At 42.7% G+C, this 16573-nt stretch overlaps 1 protein-coding gene across 4 annotated transcripts in view; it reads left to right on the top strand.

The window, feature by feature from the left end:
• Window positions 1-16573, top strand: part of CDKAL1 (CDKAL1 threonylcarbamoyladenosine tRNA methylthiotransferase) — a 385260-nt gene that overhangs the window by 169205 nt on the left and 199482 nt on the right. For all 4 annotated transcript variants that reach the window (XM_083860253.1, XM_083860251.1, XM_083860252.1 and 1 more), the window contains exon 9: window positions 2826-2929. In XM_083860253.1, coding sequence (XP_083716379.1) covers window positions 2826-2929 — 104 coding nt within the window. The remainder of the gene's footprint in view (window positions 1-2825; window positions 2930-16573) is intronic.

Raw genomic sequence — 16573 nt, 5'->3', positions numbered from 1 at the left:
GTTGTACTTTAAAAACAAACTAAGAAAAAGAAAATCCAGAAAAGTAAAAAAGGGAAGTAGACATGCTTTGTGTAAGGGCAGCATGGAGAGAAAGAAGTACCCATGTGCTTTGAGGGAAAGCTGTTCATGGGAGACTTTAGATGACACTGACCTAAATGAAAAGCATTTTCATTTGGCGCATAGGTTACAGAGACAAAGTATAAACTAATTATCTGCTTACACTTTCTTGATTTCAAGTACTACCTTTAGCACATGCTTCAGATCCTGTGCAGTGAAAGTTTTTGATTTGTGGAAGAAAGGTGAGATGCATCTGATGAATAAGTTGTGTTTGGGTGACAATGAATCAGCTATTTGGAACAGGTTGTAAATATTCAGATTTAAGGAATTTTTCTATTTTTAATCGCCAGTTGGATATTTTACTGGCAACCTTTTTCACACACATTTTTAATTAATAGACCAGTCTGATTGCTGCTGTTAAGTTTTTAATTTTTTAATTTTAGTTTTCTTATCTGAAGTGGATGCTAAAATCTGATATTTTGGTCTGATAGGCATAACAAATAATGTACATATCCAGTCCTGCAGAGAGGATCACAAACTACCTCGATGTTCTCTCGCAGAACTTAAGGTTCTGTTGAATGGAGAAGGTGTCAGGGCTGAAGGGATGTGCAGTGGCTGGAGGATACCTGAACAAATGTTCTCGGCAGTGTTCTGCCATTCCTGACCCCCTGCTTATGCAAATGCAGCAGAACTAACATATACAAACTGACTACTTCTTTGTGAATTAAAACCTTTGGAGTTTGCAAAGCAGTAATCACCTAGTCATGGAGATGCCATACATCATAATAGAAGACAAGATATAGCCAAGTAGTAAACACAGTCTTGTAACTCATGACTTCATCAGAACCCATTGCTATCTTTGTCTTTTCAGTATTGTTTTGAAAGTTCTGTAGTATTAGTTCAAATTATGCTGCGGTTGAAACATTTGCCCTGGTGCCCTGCATCTGGTACCCAAATGTTTTCTTGTCTTGTTTAATATCTTTATTGGTGGTCTGAATGAGTGGATCAAGTGAATCCTCAATAAGCCTGCAGATGACACTAAAGTTGGGCTGGGGTGTAGGTCTGTTGCAGGGTAGGAAGGGTCTGCAGAGGGAGCTGAACAGGCTGGGTTGATGGGTCAAGGTCAACTGTATGAATTTCAAAAAGGCCAAATGCTGAGTCCTGCACTTAGATCACACCAACCCCTTGCCTTGCTACAGGCTGAGGGAAGAGTGGACAGAACAGTGTCCGATGGAAAAGCATCTGGGGATGCTGGTTCACAGTGGCTGAACAAGAGCCAGCATGTGCCCAGGTGGCCAAGGAGGCCAATGGCATCCTGGCCTGTGTCAGCAATAGTGTGGCCAGCAGGATCCGGGCAGTGATTGTCCCCTGTACTGGGCACTGGTGAGGCTGAGTGTGCCTTGAATCCTGTGTTCAGTTGTGGGCCTCTCACTTAGAGAAGGACATTGAGGGGCTAGAGGGTGTCCAGAGAAAGGCAGCAGAGCTGGGGAAGAGTCTGGAGCACAAGTCTGATGAGGAGCAGCTGTGGGAACTGGGGGTGTTTAGCCTGGAGAAAAGGAGGCTCAGGGGGAACCTTATCACCCTCTACAGCTGCCTGAAAGGAGGGTGTAGCCAGGTGAGGGTCAGTCTCTTTTCCCAGACAAGCAGCAACAGAGCAAGAGGAAATGGCCGCAAGCTGTGCCAGGGGAAGTTTAACATGGACATCAGGAAGAACTTCTTTACTGAAAGGCTGGCTGGGCATTTAAATAGGCTGCCCTGGGAAGTGGTAGAGTCACCATTCTTGGAAGTGTTCAAGAAATGAACGTCACACTTAGTGCTGTGGTTTATTTGACGAGGTGGTGATCGGTCCAGTGTTGGACTTGATGACCTTGGAGGTCTTTTCCAGCACTAAAAATTCAGTGACCTTATGAAGCTGTGGCCTTTTTACTATGAAAATGGATAGAATTTATGGTATTCTAGTAAGCATGAACAATAGAAATATTTATAATGAGTTTTTGGGGGTCTGTGAGGTTTTTAGAGCTTAAGTTTAAATGCTTTAATCTATAAAAAGCTAGAGCAATGTCAGCTTTAAAAAGTGGAGAAGGGAAAGAAAGCACAACAAGCTTACAATGAGAGATAGTTTTTGTTTGTTTTGGTCTTTCCATCCTTATAGTCTGCATTAGTCTGCCCTTAGTATATTGTCAGGTAAATTGAAAACAATCAGATTATTCCTTCATTTTCTTGTAAAAGTTTTCATTAGTTCCCCAATCTTTTGTGCTAAACTGTCTTTCTAGTTGGTAATTCTGTTGGTGGTTATGTTATTTGTTCTATTTATTCAAGCCAAAGGAAAGTAGGAAAAGCTAATTGAAATGTCTTTTCAAGGATACACACTTTCAAAAATCTACTTTTAGCTGTTCAGGAATTTTTTCCTGTATTTTTGTGTTTGGATTGGATTTTTTATGTAATAGAGGGATGGGAAACCTGGAGATTCATCTTTAGTCATGAACAACTATTGACCCTGTTGTACCTTTCTAAAAAATTCCCACTCGTAGGTTTTGTATGTGGTTCCCACTGATTGTTTTTCAACCTTTCATATAGATGTGAAAGATACTTTAAGAAGTTAGGACAGCAAAATGTTTTAAAAATTATCCCATTGATTTTAAAGTGGAATGCTACTATTTTGTGGTCATAGATATAAAACCTCATTTTTCCAGATGTACTTAATAAATATAGCTGTGCATATAAAGGCTTTCCTGGCTAGAAACTGAGTATTTTCATTTTCTGAACAGGTGTCTCAATGCATGTACCTACTGTAAAACTAAGCATGCCAGAGGAGATCTAGCAAGTTATCCTGTTGAAGAACTGGTGGACAGAGCCAAACAGTCTTTTCAAGGTAAGGAGTTTTATCCCTACAATAAAAATCAGCCACTGAAGCATTTTTGGGGTTACCTTTACACATGATAATTGGAGTACAATATGACTCTGTTATTATCAATAGTCATACCTGTGTCTCCTGGTGCCTTTGTGGTAGAAAAACATACTTTTGTTATGGTGTGCACCACTATTTACAAAATGTAGTCTTTAAGCAGTATTTTATTTTGATTTTAGGATTGTTCAAGTGCTGTTCTGTGCATGCATCTTTTTGAGGTAGAAATGGTAAAATTTGGTCATTTTACTCTCTTGCTAATTTCTTAAAGAGGGTGATGGAAACGTTTTTTTCATTCAGCTATGAAGTAAATTTCATGACCCACTCAAGGATTCTTAAATCCTGTTTAGGAATACATTGCTTTTGCTGGTAATTGATTTAGTGGAGAGGTTCTGGGATGTTCCTGAGACCCATACAAAGCTTATCAGCTTTTAAGTTCAGTAGGATATTTGTAATGTCACATGGATTCAATCAAATATTAAGTTTTTTTCCTGTAGTACACTACCTGGGGCCAGTATCTGCTTAAAACTCTTGTATGTCTGGTAGTTATGATAGCTTTCTTTTATCTTAGTATTTGTTCTTTATATCTAAATTTTACCCGTGTTTCAAAAATATAGATTTCCAAATTATGCCAGTATTCATTGTGAAGGCACAGGTGGAGTTTGTTCTGTTTGCGTGCTATTCTGAAGGATTAAAATGTACATTAGTGTCTTAGTTTGAAAAGACAGGAGTCTGTAAAGGAAGGCAAAAGCCTCCTGTGAAGTGGGAAAGGTAAACCCCCTCCCTCCCTCCGAATTACCACAATTTCAAAATAAAAAAACAGCTCTCAGGCAAAGGTATGGGAATGGGAATAATAGTTATTTACTAGAAAAAACTAAAATAGAAAAAAAAGAACAACAAATGTAATTAGTACAAACAAAACTACTGATACAGTCAGAAAACCTGACACCCTGAGGAGTCAGGGTGTTGGTAAAAGTCCAGTTGGATGGTGGCTGTGCCTCCTGCAGTGGCAGATGAAATGCTGCTGAAGCAGAGATCCTGTAGAAGGGTATAGTTCTCTGTGAAGGTCTGGTGATAGAGTAGATGGGCCTGGTCCTCCTCTGGGAATCCAGCAGGGAAGAAGCTGCTTCTCTGGGAATCCAGCGAAGATGGCTGCTCCTCTGGGAATCCAGTGAAGAAAACTGGGGCCGATGGCTTAGACCAAGCTTATTTTATGCAGGTAGGAATACTTGGTTCCTCCTTCTGGGTGGAGCATCTCACAATGGGATGATGTACCTTATCAGTCATGCAGTGAGTCACTTAATGGCCCATTAGCAGGAGACATCTCCCCGGAGGGAGACATTGTTCTTGGAAGAGATAAGATAACTGCCCCCCACCTCCAACAGATGGCAAATAGAATACATTCTTATCTCACAAATCCAGGACATTATCCACCCCTTATTCTATTTCCATCTGCATCACAATGAAATCTTACACCCATTTCTCACTTAAGACTAGGTTTCCTTGTGGTACACAACGGGTTTCTCCATCTTTCTGCATTACCCACCAAGTATAACCAGGTCCTTGAGCAAAAACAATCCCACGGATGGGTTTGTCTTTGCCTGAGGTGGGATTAATCCAAACAGTTTTTCCTAAAATACCTTTCATATGTACCACAGGGACTTTATCTCCATCTACTGTGTGCACGGGTTCAGACTGGGCAGGACCAGCTCGATTGATGGACCCTCGGGTGTTGACCATCCAGGTTGCTTTTGCCAGGTTCATTTCCCAGTTTCTAAAAGTTCCACCACCAAGTGCCTTCAGGGTGGTCTTAAGGAGTCCGTTGCACCGTTCAACTTTGCCGGCAGCTGGAGCATGATAGGGAATATGATATATCCATTCGATACCATGTTCTCTGGCCCAGGTGTTGATAAGGCCGTTCTTGAAATGGGTTCCGTTGTCCGACTCTATTCTCTCAGGGGTGCCATGTCTCCACAGGACTTGCTTTTCCAGGCCTAAGATGGTGTTCCGGGCGGTGGCATGAGGCACAGGGTAGGTCTCCAGCCATCCAGTGGTGGCTTCCACCATGGTCAGCACGTAGCGCTTGCCTTGGCGTGTCTGGGGCAGTGTGATGTAGTCTATCTGCCAGGCCTCCCCATACTTGTACTTGGACCACCGTCCACCATACCATAGGGGCTTCACCCGCTTGGCCTGTTTGATGGCAGCACACGTCTCACAGTCATGGATAACCTGAGAAATGCTGTCCATGGTTAGGTCCACCCCTCGGTCTCGTGCCCACTTGTAGGTGGCATCTCTGCCCTGATGACCTGACGCATCATGGGCCCATCGAGCCAGGAACAACTCCCCCTTATGGTGCCAATCTAGGTCTATTTTTGACACCTCTATTCTTGCTGCCTGATCTACTTGCTCGTTGTTTCGGTGCTCCTCATCAGCCCGACTTTTGGGGACATGGGCATCTACATGACGGACTTTCACTGTTAGTTTCTCCACCCGAGAGGCAATGTCTTTCCATATATCAGCAGCCCAGATGGGTTTTCCTCTGCGCTGCCAGTTGGCCTTTCTCCACCTTCCCAGCCACCCCCACAGAGCATTGGCTACCATCCACGAATCGGTGTAAAGGTAGAGCCTTGGCCACTTCTCCCTTTCAGCAATGTTCAGGGCCAGCTGAACAGCCTTGAGCTCAGCGAGTTGGCTCGATCCACCTTCTCCTTCGGTAGCCTGTGCAACCTGTCGTGTGGGGCTCCATACGGCTGCTTTCCACTTTCGGTTTATCCCTACGATGCGACAAGAACCGTCAGTGAAAAGAGCGTAGCATGTTTCCTCTGCTGGTAGTTGGTTATATGGTGGCGCTTCTTCAGCCCTTGTCACTTGTTCCTGTTCCTCATCATCAGTGAGACCGAAGTTTTCACCTTCCGGCCAGTTCGTAATTATCTCCAAAATCCCAGGGCGATTCGGATTTCCAATACGGGCACGCTGGGTGATAAGGGCAATCCATTTGCTCCATGTAGCATCAGTGGCATGATGGGTAGTGGGAACCTTTCCTTTGAACATCCAGCCCAGCACCGGGAGTCGGGGTGCCAGGAGGAGTTGTGCTTCCGTGCCAATCACCTCCGAGGCGGCTTGAACTCCTTCATAGGCAGCCAAGATTTCTTTCTCTGTTGGGGTGTAGTTGGCTTCGGACCCTCTGTAACCTCGGCTCCAGAATCCCAAGGGTCGGCCTCGAGTCTCACCAGGCACCTTCTGCCAAAGGCTCCAGGACAAGCCATTGTTCCCGGCTGCAGAGTAGAGCACGTTCTTCACCTCTGGTCCCGTCCTGACTGGGCCAAGGGCTACCGCATGAGCAATCTCCTGCTTGATCTGGGTGAAGGCTTGCTGCTGTTCAGGGCCCCAGTGGAAATCGTTCTTCTTGCGGGTAACCAGGTAGAGAGGGCTCACAATCTGGCTATACTCGGGAATGTGCATTCTCCAAAATCCTATGGCACCCAGGAAAGCTTGTGTTTCCTTTTTGCTGGTCGGTGGAGACATCGCCGTGATCTTGTTGATGACCTCAGTGGGAATCTGGCGGCGTCCATCTTGCCATTTCACTCCAAGGAACTGGATCTCTCGGGCAGGTCCTTTGACTTTGCTCTTCTTAATGGCGAAACCGGCTTTCAGGAGAATCTGGATGATTTTTTCTCCTTTCTCAAACACCTCTGCCACTGTGCTCCCCCACACAATGATGTCATCGATGTATTGCAGGTGTTCTGGAGCCTCACCCTTTTCCAGTGCAGTCTGGATCAGTCCATGGCAGATGGTGGGGCTGTGTTTCCACCCCTGGGGCAGTCGGTTCCAGGTGTACTGCACACCTCTCCACGTGAAAGCAAACTGAGGCCTGCATTCTGCTGCCAGAGGAATGGAGAAAAACGCGTTAGCAATGTCAATAGTGGCATACCACTTTGCTGCTTTGGACTCCAGCTCGTACTGGAGTTCCAGCATGTCTGGCACGGCAGCGCTCAGCGGTGGAGTCACTTCATTCAAGCCACGGTAGTCCACAGTCAATCTCCATTCTCTGTCGGATTTGCGCACAGGCCAGATGGGGCTGTTGAAGGGTGAGTGAGTTTTGCTGACCACCCCTTGGCTCTCCAGCTCACGAATCATCCGGTGGATGGGGATCACAGCATCTCGATCTGTCCGATATTGCCGGCGGTGCACTGTCGAGGTCGCAATTGGCACACGTTGCTCTTCCACCCTCAGGAGTCCTACTGCAGACGGGTTCTCTGATAATCCAGGCAAGGTGTTCAACTGCTTAATGTTCTCTGCCTCTACAGCAGCTATTCCAAAAGCCCACCTGAGTCCCTTTGGGTCTTTGTAATAGCCGTTCCGGAGAAAGTCTATGCCTAGAATACATGGAGCGTCTGGGCCGGTCACAATAGAATGTTTCTTCCACTCCTTCCCGGTCAGGCTCACCTCGGCCTCCACCAGGGTCAGTTGCTGAGATCCCCCTGTCACACCAGCAATGGAAACAGCCTCTGCCCCCACCTGTCCCGATGGTATTAAAGTACACTGCGCACCAGTATCAACTAAAGCATCATATTTTTGTGGCTCTGATGTGCCAGGCCATCGGATCCACACTGTCCAGAAGATCCGGTTTTCCCGTGCCTCTCCCTGGCTAGAGACAGGGCACCTCTAACACTGGTTATTATTCCCTTCCTGGGCATACATACTAGAGGTTCCTTCAAGGGGATCTGACACATCATACCCGGCAGCTCGGTCATGGGAGGTCGAGGCTACCTTCACCTTGGTGGAAGTTCCTCGGTTAGAGTTTCCCTCTTTGAGCTGACGCACCCGTGCTGCCAGGACAGAAGTGGGTTTCCCATCCCACCTACCCATGTCTTCCCCATGGTCACGCAGGAAGAACCACAAATTGGCCCTTGGGGTGTACCCTCTGTCTCTAGCTGGGGAATGTTGGGCACTGAATTTGGGGCCTGTAACTCGCACAGGGGCTGCATTAACTTTCTTCATCTCCTCCCTCATCTCCCTCATCTCCTCTTTGAACTCCTTAATCACAGCTGAGATATGAGCCTGCATTGGGCCATTGATCATGCTCTCATAATTCCTCAGCTTGTTGGCAACAGAACCCACGGTCTCTCGGTTAGTATCTGCATCAATTGTTGCAATAAAAGTGGTGTATTGAGATGGCCCAAGGTTTGCTAGGCTCCACAGCATTTGCCCTGTGCACCTGACTTTGTCGGGGTCATTGTCATGCTGTCCATCCCTCCCGAAGAGTACCTCCAATATTGCTACTTCCCTCAGCTGTTGGATCCCTTCCTCAAGGGTCTTCCAGCGCATCCTATGGTGGTGCTCCTGCATTCTTTCTCTGTGGACAAACCTCTCTCTGACACTCATTAAAAGCCGCTCCCAGAGAGAAAGAGACCCTGGCTCCCTTACAAAAATCTGATTCATACCTGAGTCCTGGGTCAAGGGTCCCAAGTTCCTTGCCTCACCACCATCCAGCTGCACGCCTGTACCCATAAGATCCCAGACCCGGAGTAACCAGGTAGTATAAGCCTCACGTCCCCGTCGCACAATGTCTTTGTGCAGGTTACGGAGACTTTCGTACCTCAGGGACTCGGTGATGATTGCAACCTCTGGCTCCCCTGTGGGTTGTGAGGTTCCTCCATTCCTATCCTTATCTGGGTGCTCAGCTTTCATCTTAGACCTCCTTGTTTCTACCGGGGCAACTGCTGCTGGCTGTGACTGCCTTTGTGGTTCGGCTGGACCCTGGACAGTTGTAACACCTGTGGGTTCCACTGCTGTACTATTTGGCTGTCCCTCTTGAAGGCAAAGTGAGGGTTTCTCAATAGCTGGGGAAATGCACTCCTTCAGCATCTGACTCATCTCACGTATCTCCTTAACCAGAACCCCCACCCAATCTGGGTGGTTCATTTCTGAGACAGACTGTGGGGCAGGGTCAGGCTCTGGAACAGCAGCATCTCTAGTCTCTGGGGCAGGTGTCAGGGTAGTTCTCCATGTTAATCTTCCCTTATCTCTGAGTGCTAAATATAACAGGCATATCAACAACACCACCCATTGTATGACATCATTAGCATTCAGAGTGGATCTTAACTCTTCAAAAACTGGTGGAGCAGACCCAAAAAGATGGTTAAAAGGTTGGGAGAAAATCTCCCCTGGTGTCATTTCTTCACAATAGGTACCATTATTAAGGTAACCCCAAAAACACACAGTTAGTGTATGATAGCTCTGAATCCATGTACCTGCCTTCCAGAGGAAGTTAAAGATCCATGAATTCCTCACCTTATTAACCCATAAGCCAAACTGGATAACAGCCACAGTAGCCTTAGTTATAGGACCCATATCTAGATAAGGGCCTGCAAATGGGAGAAATACAGCCACGATCACGTGCCACCCAAACCAAGGTAAGCTAGACCACATGGTGACACTCAAAGATGTTTCTATATCAGTACACACAATTAGATTACTTAAGAACTATTATTCCCTTTTTCCTTTCAATGCCCTTGAGCCCCACGTTGGGCGCCAAGATCTGTCTTAGTTTGAAAAGACAGGAGTCTGTAAAGGAAGGCAAAAGCCTCCTGTGAAGTGGGAAAGGTAAACCCCCTCCCTCCCTCCGAATTACCACAATTTCAAAATAAAAAAACAGCTCTCAGGCAAAGGTATGGGAATGGGAATAATAGTTATTTACTAGAAAAAACTAAAATAGAAAAAAAAGAACAACAAATGTAATTAGTACAAACAAAACTACTGATACAGTCAGAAAACCTGACACCCTGAGGAGTCAGGGTGTTGGTAAAAGTCCAGTTGGATGGTGGCTGTGCCTCCTGCAGTGGCAGATGAAATGCTGCTGAAGCAGAGATCCTGTAGAAGGGTATAGTTCTCTGTGAAGGTCTGGTGATAGAGTAGATGGGCCTGGTCCTCCTCTGGGAATCCAGCAGGGAAGAAGCTGCTTCTCTGGGAATCCAGCGAAGATGGCTGCTCCTCTGGGAATCCAGTGAAGAAAACTGGGGCCGATGGCTTAGACCAAGCTTATTTTATGCAGGTAGGAATACTTGGTTCCTCCTTCTGGGTGGAGCATCTCACAATGGGATGATGTACCTTATCAGTCATGCAGTGAGTCACTTAATGGCCCATTAGCAGGAGACATCTCCCCGGAGGGAGACATTGTTCTTGGAAGAGATAAGATAACTGCCCCCCACCTCCAACAGATGGCAAATAGAATACATTCTTATCTCACAAATCCAGGACAATTAGAAATACTCAGGTAATTCTGGTGTAGCAACTCCTTCCATATGAAGTACTTTGAATCAAAAACAATAAATGCAACATTTGATGTCACATCCTCTGTAGATGTACAGGCAGTACATCCATTGGGCTTCACTTATGGTTCCAAGTGTTACAACCATTCTAGTAAGAAGTCTCCAATGATTAAAAGTGTTTTTAAATCTATCCATGTTTAGGGGTCCATTACGAACCTTATTTAGGCCAGTGATGAACTTTTGTTTATCCCTATCAGTAGTATTCAAGGAACAGCCTTTTTCCTAATCAAAGCCTGTGTTCACAAATTCTAAGTTCTACATTTTGCACACAGAAAGTTCTCGTTTAAGGTTGCGAATGCCTTTTTCTTTCACTTTTGTTAAAAGCCAAGCACCTCTCTTCTGTGAACCTCATCTGTGATTGCCACTAAATTTTTCCTATTGCTTAGGTGTGTTGAATAATGCTCTCGTGGCTGTGAATTGGGTTGTCTGTTAGGATTGTCTGACAGAAATCCCGTTGTGTCAGATTTCTTGGTTAGTAGGACAAGTTTCTAAAACCTGTATACATATTATGAAATGATCAGTAACTGAAATAGAGGATGCATAAATACACTTGTTATTTTGGTGGAGAAGCAGTTCAGGAATCACGTTTCAGAAAGCTGGAAGTTTTCATAATATAAGACAGGTGATTTTGAAATTGGCAAGTAGCTACTGAGCAGGAGAAAAGCTGCCATTTATAAGTAGCATAAGAAGTGTTACTCAGCATTATATAGCTGTTCTACAGAAAGTGGACTATTCTTAAAGGAAGAATGACAAAGATAAAATGGGTAATAAGTCAGTACTATGACCTTGTTTAAGTTAACTGTCTTAATTTTATTTAGATTTATGGGATGTATGGAAAGAAAAAAACCAGACTTGTCTCTTGTAGGAGAAGGGAATACAGGTGACCTCATCCCTGATAAGTAACAGCTGTGTTAATTACCCAATACAGCCTCACCCTTGATGAGTCACAGCTATAGCCAATAAAGATCAGTGTGATAAATGGGAGTGGGTTAGCTGGTGAGGAGGATGATGAAGAAAAAGGATCCTGGGGAGAGAGAAACAGTGCTGTGAGGTTGCTCTGGGTCTGCAGTTGTAGTCTAGCCAGGTAAAAGCCTGCAGTCAGAGTCTGCAAGGGAAGCCTACAGCAGGAGCTTGCTGCAGGCACAGTCAGTGAATAGCTGGAGTCAGGATGGCCAAACTGTAAAGAGGAATAAGCCAGGACTCTTTTCATGCTGTGATAAACAAGAAGTCTGTGTCTCCACTCATTTCTACCCTCTAACAAGAGGGCTGCTGCAACAGTCTCTCTTGTTATAATTGCACTTACATACCATCAATTCACATGATATTAGCATAAACATGTATTTACTTGGCATAACAAGAAAGAAAATTCGAGTTTTGTTTGTCTTCGTAGAAAATGAATGTGAAATTTTGGAAAGTATTTTGAACTTAAGTATTGTACATTTGGATTGAAAAATCAGTAATTCAATTCATCTGTTGTACTGTGGCCTTTATTATAAATATTGACTCTTTCAAAATAATTTTATTTCTAATGGAAAAAGTTGCCCTTAAGCTATTGTTTTGAAATTTCTTGAAGAAACGCTATGACGTTTCTCACAGCAGGCATCACCAGGGAATTCTATTCCTGTTTGCCCTTACACTACTACCTCTGTTAGGGGACTGTGCTGGACATAAAGAAAGAAGCAAGTATTTATTCAGTTGTAAAATGTCTTTGCCTCCAGCTTTCATATACTTAGAAATGGATGAAATAGTCAGATACTTAGTTTGCAGTGCATGGAGAATTTATTACTGCCAGCTTGCTGCAGCTGTGGGCTGCAGAAACTTCATCAATCCAGTGAAAGACTTTAGCAATTCTAAGCCATTATTCAATTTCGTGCTGAGTTACTGAGCCACAATCTCTTCAACAATCACTTCTGTTTTTGCAGATGTATTGCTGAAGCTCTAGTTAAAAACACAGAGAGTACAGATGTGCCATGAAAAGTTGTTCCACTTTGAAAACTGATTAAAAAGAGATGGCTGAAATTGCCATGGTTGAACAAATACCAGCCTATTTCTTGTACTTTTCCAACCTCTGAAATAAGTTGTTTTTCTTTTTGTCTATTATTTCAATATCTTGAATTCAGTGTAATGTGCAGAAAAACTGTTGGAGATTTCTAGTAGATGCTGCATACTTTCATAATGCCTTGAACTCAGTGTTAAAGTGTACTGAAATTAAGGGGGATTTACATACTTTTGCATAGTTTGTTTCCTCTCCGACCTCCATAATAGTTTTGAAGTTACAAGTCACATGAACTTAAATATTTCACAAAATTTCAGCAACAAAATAATCTATTTCAAGTTGAAAGTAGTTGTGTTTTTTCATTTTTTAACTTTAATGTTTTTTCTGTAAACCTCAACTGTCATTAGGTAGTTTAATTTTTTTACATGGGCAGCCATGTCAAATCAGAATATATAGTAGACATCTGTAAGAAAGCTAGTAAAAGAAAAAGCATTGTGAAATACAGTAAAGTGGTCTTTGAGTGGAGAACAAATGTCTACTGTAAGGTTGTTTATGCAGAGTTTTTGTGCAGCTGATTGTACAGCACTTTCTTTGTGTCATCAATTTATTAGTAAGTTTTTTTCAAAATGTGCTGTGTCATGTTCAGTGCTGTATTTTAGGGGATTGCATTTACAGTTATGAGAGGGTTCTTTCTTTTCTGTCCAAGGCAACTTAATGTATAACAGTGTGGTTTTACTTAGTATATGAAGTGGAAGGCTGGGGGAGCTGCCATTGGTGAACAGTGTTCCAGGGAGACAAAAAAGTTAAACAAGCCTGAGCTTTGAATGTTGTGTAGAGTGGTGTCCTGGGATGGCTTTGGCGAAGTTGTGGGTCTTGATTTTTATTTTTTTTTCCTTAAGTGGGACTTTCATTATCATAAAAGCCCTACATATTGTGAGAGAGTTTCTGATCAAAGACAAAATTTTATATTGTAAGCAATTTTGCTTCAGTCAGCAAACTAAGTTAAAAATACAAATATTTTAATGGAATTGGGTGTTAATTTCATTCTAGTTTAGAATGAAAATCTCCTCTATGTACCACTGCAAAACTATACTTCTTAAGCTTTGCATGTCTGTTGCAGATGGCAGGGAATATACTGCTATTAAAATATACACTGTATAATTAACTACTATATTATCTTACTTTATGGCAGCAGTCAGGGTGCTCAGATGAAAGTCAGTCTTGTTGGGAAACCCTGTTCCTCGAACTATGTGAAATGATTACTTCTGGATGGACAATTGTAGTGGCAAAATAGCACTTATTTTTCTTCCATTATTAGCATGATGGTTCACTGGCATGCGTGGTGTTGAGTTCTGAATAGCACTTCTGTAAGGAAATCTTGGACAACATGTAGCATTACAAAGCAGGGGAGTACCAAAACTAAGATTCTGAGTTTCATTGTTTTTAGCAATTATCCCTAACCTGGTGGACTTTGGAGTGTTGAGGGTTTGAAGGAGGTTAGTGTTAAATATTTTTTCTCTCTACAAGTTTGCCATAAATAGGTGTGTATGGGTGATTATAAGGATTGATTTTATATAATGTGATTAGTTTCCAGAGCTTTTCAGATGGCTGTGAGCTTTGCTGAGGATCTCTGATTTTAGCGGCTCTCATGAGGTACTATCAAGACCTTCTGCTTTATTCCTAGTAGCTGTTTTGTTCTTGCATGAAGACCAGTAAATTCTCTGATTTCAGGGCAGCTGACAGGCATGAAGAGACAACTATGAAGTATTGCCCAAGTTTTAATTTCCCATTGATTAGCAGAAGCAGTACCAAACCAGGCTGCTTGGGCCACGCTCTCGGTAGTGGGTTTGGTGTCTGAACACGCTGACAGAGAATGGGTGCCCAATTATCCAGATGGAACCTGGGCTGTGTACTCAGGGTCCTTCCAGAGCTGAAACTAACACTGTAGAGAGAGCACTTGGATCTGTAGATCTGACTTAGAGAGATAGAGGAAGGAGGAGAATGGTAACTGTTTATCTATGGGAAATCTTTTCTGTCAGCCTTTCTACTGACTTCTAGAAAATATAGACTTTATTCTAATATTGTTTCTGAATTATAATTTGGAATTGCGTTCCAGGAAGCTTGGGCTGTATTTGAGATGCTTTGATAAAAAAAACCTCTCTTTGTTTTGTTGTGCTTTTTGGGTATGGCTACAGAGCTAGGGGTTTTTTCGTTGTTGTTCTTAAGTTTTTTAAAATTCTTTCTGTATCGCTTTTTGTGTGTTATGAGTGTTTCAAGTTTTTCTTACTGCTGACTTCGCTAATGCACAGAATACTTAGGCCAAGATAAATATTTTTGTACCAGCCTGTCATTTCATAGCTAGATGGGATAGCATAATGAATTAGCTTTCGTTGTCCACATGTATTCTTTATTTTTTTTAAAAAAGGTATAATCCATCAGTAGTAAGTAGAAGCACCGTCTCCAAGTATGTGAGAACTACTATGTACATATATAAACATATAAAACCAATGTCATGGGGCATAGAGATGATTTAAGGGATAAAAATGTCTTTTCAGTAGTAAATTACAATATTGGAGGTATTTTCAAGCTCTTTTGAGTGAGCAAATTAGTGAACTTTCTTCTTGGCTCTGAAGGAAATTCCCTGTTGTCGTCCTGCTACACTTTTTTATTCAGTTAAGTTGGCCACTATGTTATTGTTATTTCTGTTGTCTTCTGCATGTCCTGTTGCATAAAAGATTCCTTTGCATTATTTTAAATTTTACTTCAGAAATGTAGTGGCAATTGCATTAAATTTTTGCTGACTAGGTTTTTTCCTCATTGCTCTCTCCAGCTTTTTGAGAAGGAAAGGGGGAGAGAGCAGTGCTGATCCCTTTTCTACGGTGTCAGGACACATGGGAATGGCTCAAAGCTGCATCCCTCAGGGGCAGTTTGTCTTCACAAGAGGAAATATTTCTTTACAGGGCACTCAAACCCTGGAACAGGGTCCCTGCAGTGGTGGTCAATGCCCCGAGCTGGTCAGTGTTGAAGAGGCATTTGAACAACACCCTTATTAACATGCTTTAAATAAGTTTCTCCATTCATTTTATTATGACAGTTAAGTAATGTGAAAGTGTATCTGTTCTTTATTTTATTAAAAATTGCTGCGTTTAAAAATATATATTTTTTTCTCTGTATCTTTTTCCTTTGATTTGCATGTTTTTACTTGGCCTTTTGCAGTTAGCATTGAGGCCTCCTTCTGAGATGGCCAGATGTGAGCTGACTGAGCCAAAAGCCATGTAGCCATTCGTGTGCTTTTGTAGTGTGTGCAGTCAGTCCACTGCTGTCAGAATACTTCAAACCTATTGCACATGCTGGGTGATAGACTCATGCAGAATAAATTCAGTGTTTTCAAGGTCTGTTGCCAAAGGCTGATCACTCCGCAGTGCACTTGCAGTATGTTTGATGTTGTCATCAAAATATTAAACATACTGATCATCTCTGTGCCCTCTGGCCACAAAGGATTCTGGGATTCACAACATGCCACTATTTTTCACAGAAATACTAAGAATCAGCAGAAGGCTCAGATTTAGTTTATTATGTTGTTAATATTTTCATTAAGGATGTAGAACATGGCATCTTCTAATTTTATAGTTGCCAAGAACTTTCAGTAATATAATCTTGCTTCCATTTCCTTATAACTCTGTCAAACTTTAATTGATACTTCTAGTTAAGATCATCAAATTATTTGCAAGAATTTGATTTGGGAAAACACATAATTCCTGACAGATTTAGAAACTAGGAAAACTTACTAAAAAGTTGTGGAGGCCTTCATGCCTTAGTGTGGCAGATCAGATACTTTGCCCCAGATGACCTTTTTTTTTCTCCTTTTTTTAAAATAAATTTTCTTCTTGGTTCAAATGGGGTTTGTGGCGACTCACTTCATTTTGCCTGTTAGATTTGGAAGGCATGCTCCATGCCTCAGCTTGGTTTTATGCATTATGTTTTTTCCCTTGCTGCCAAGTCTACTATGATATTAGGCATCAGAAACAAGGAAGGGAAACCTCTTTCGATCCAGTCACCAATGCCTTCTTCCACTGTTCATATAGGATTTAGTCCCGTCAAACAGCCTTGTAGAGCAATCATACCATAACAGTTAATTTGCCAAAATATCATGCCTATGCTTCAATTAAGACATAAATGAATCACAATAGCCTTTGCAAGTATGCAGCATTACATGCAGAGCTGTAATGGGGCTGTTTACTTTAAAGGAAAACCACTGTCATTCATTCCCATTTGTGTAATTGG

The sequence above is a fragment of the Zosterops lateralis genome (assembly GCF_965231275.1).
Source record: "Zosterops lateralis genome assembly, chromosome: 1".
In the NCBI taxonomy this organism is placed as follows: domain Eukaryota; kingdom Metazoa; phylum Chordata; class Aves; order Passeriformes; family Zosteropidae; genus Zosterops; species Zosterops lateralis.
Note: the sequence above shows the minus strand (reverse complement) of the source record. Positions and strands in the feature narration are given on the sequence as shown.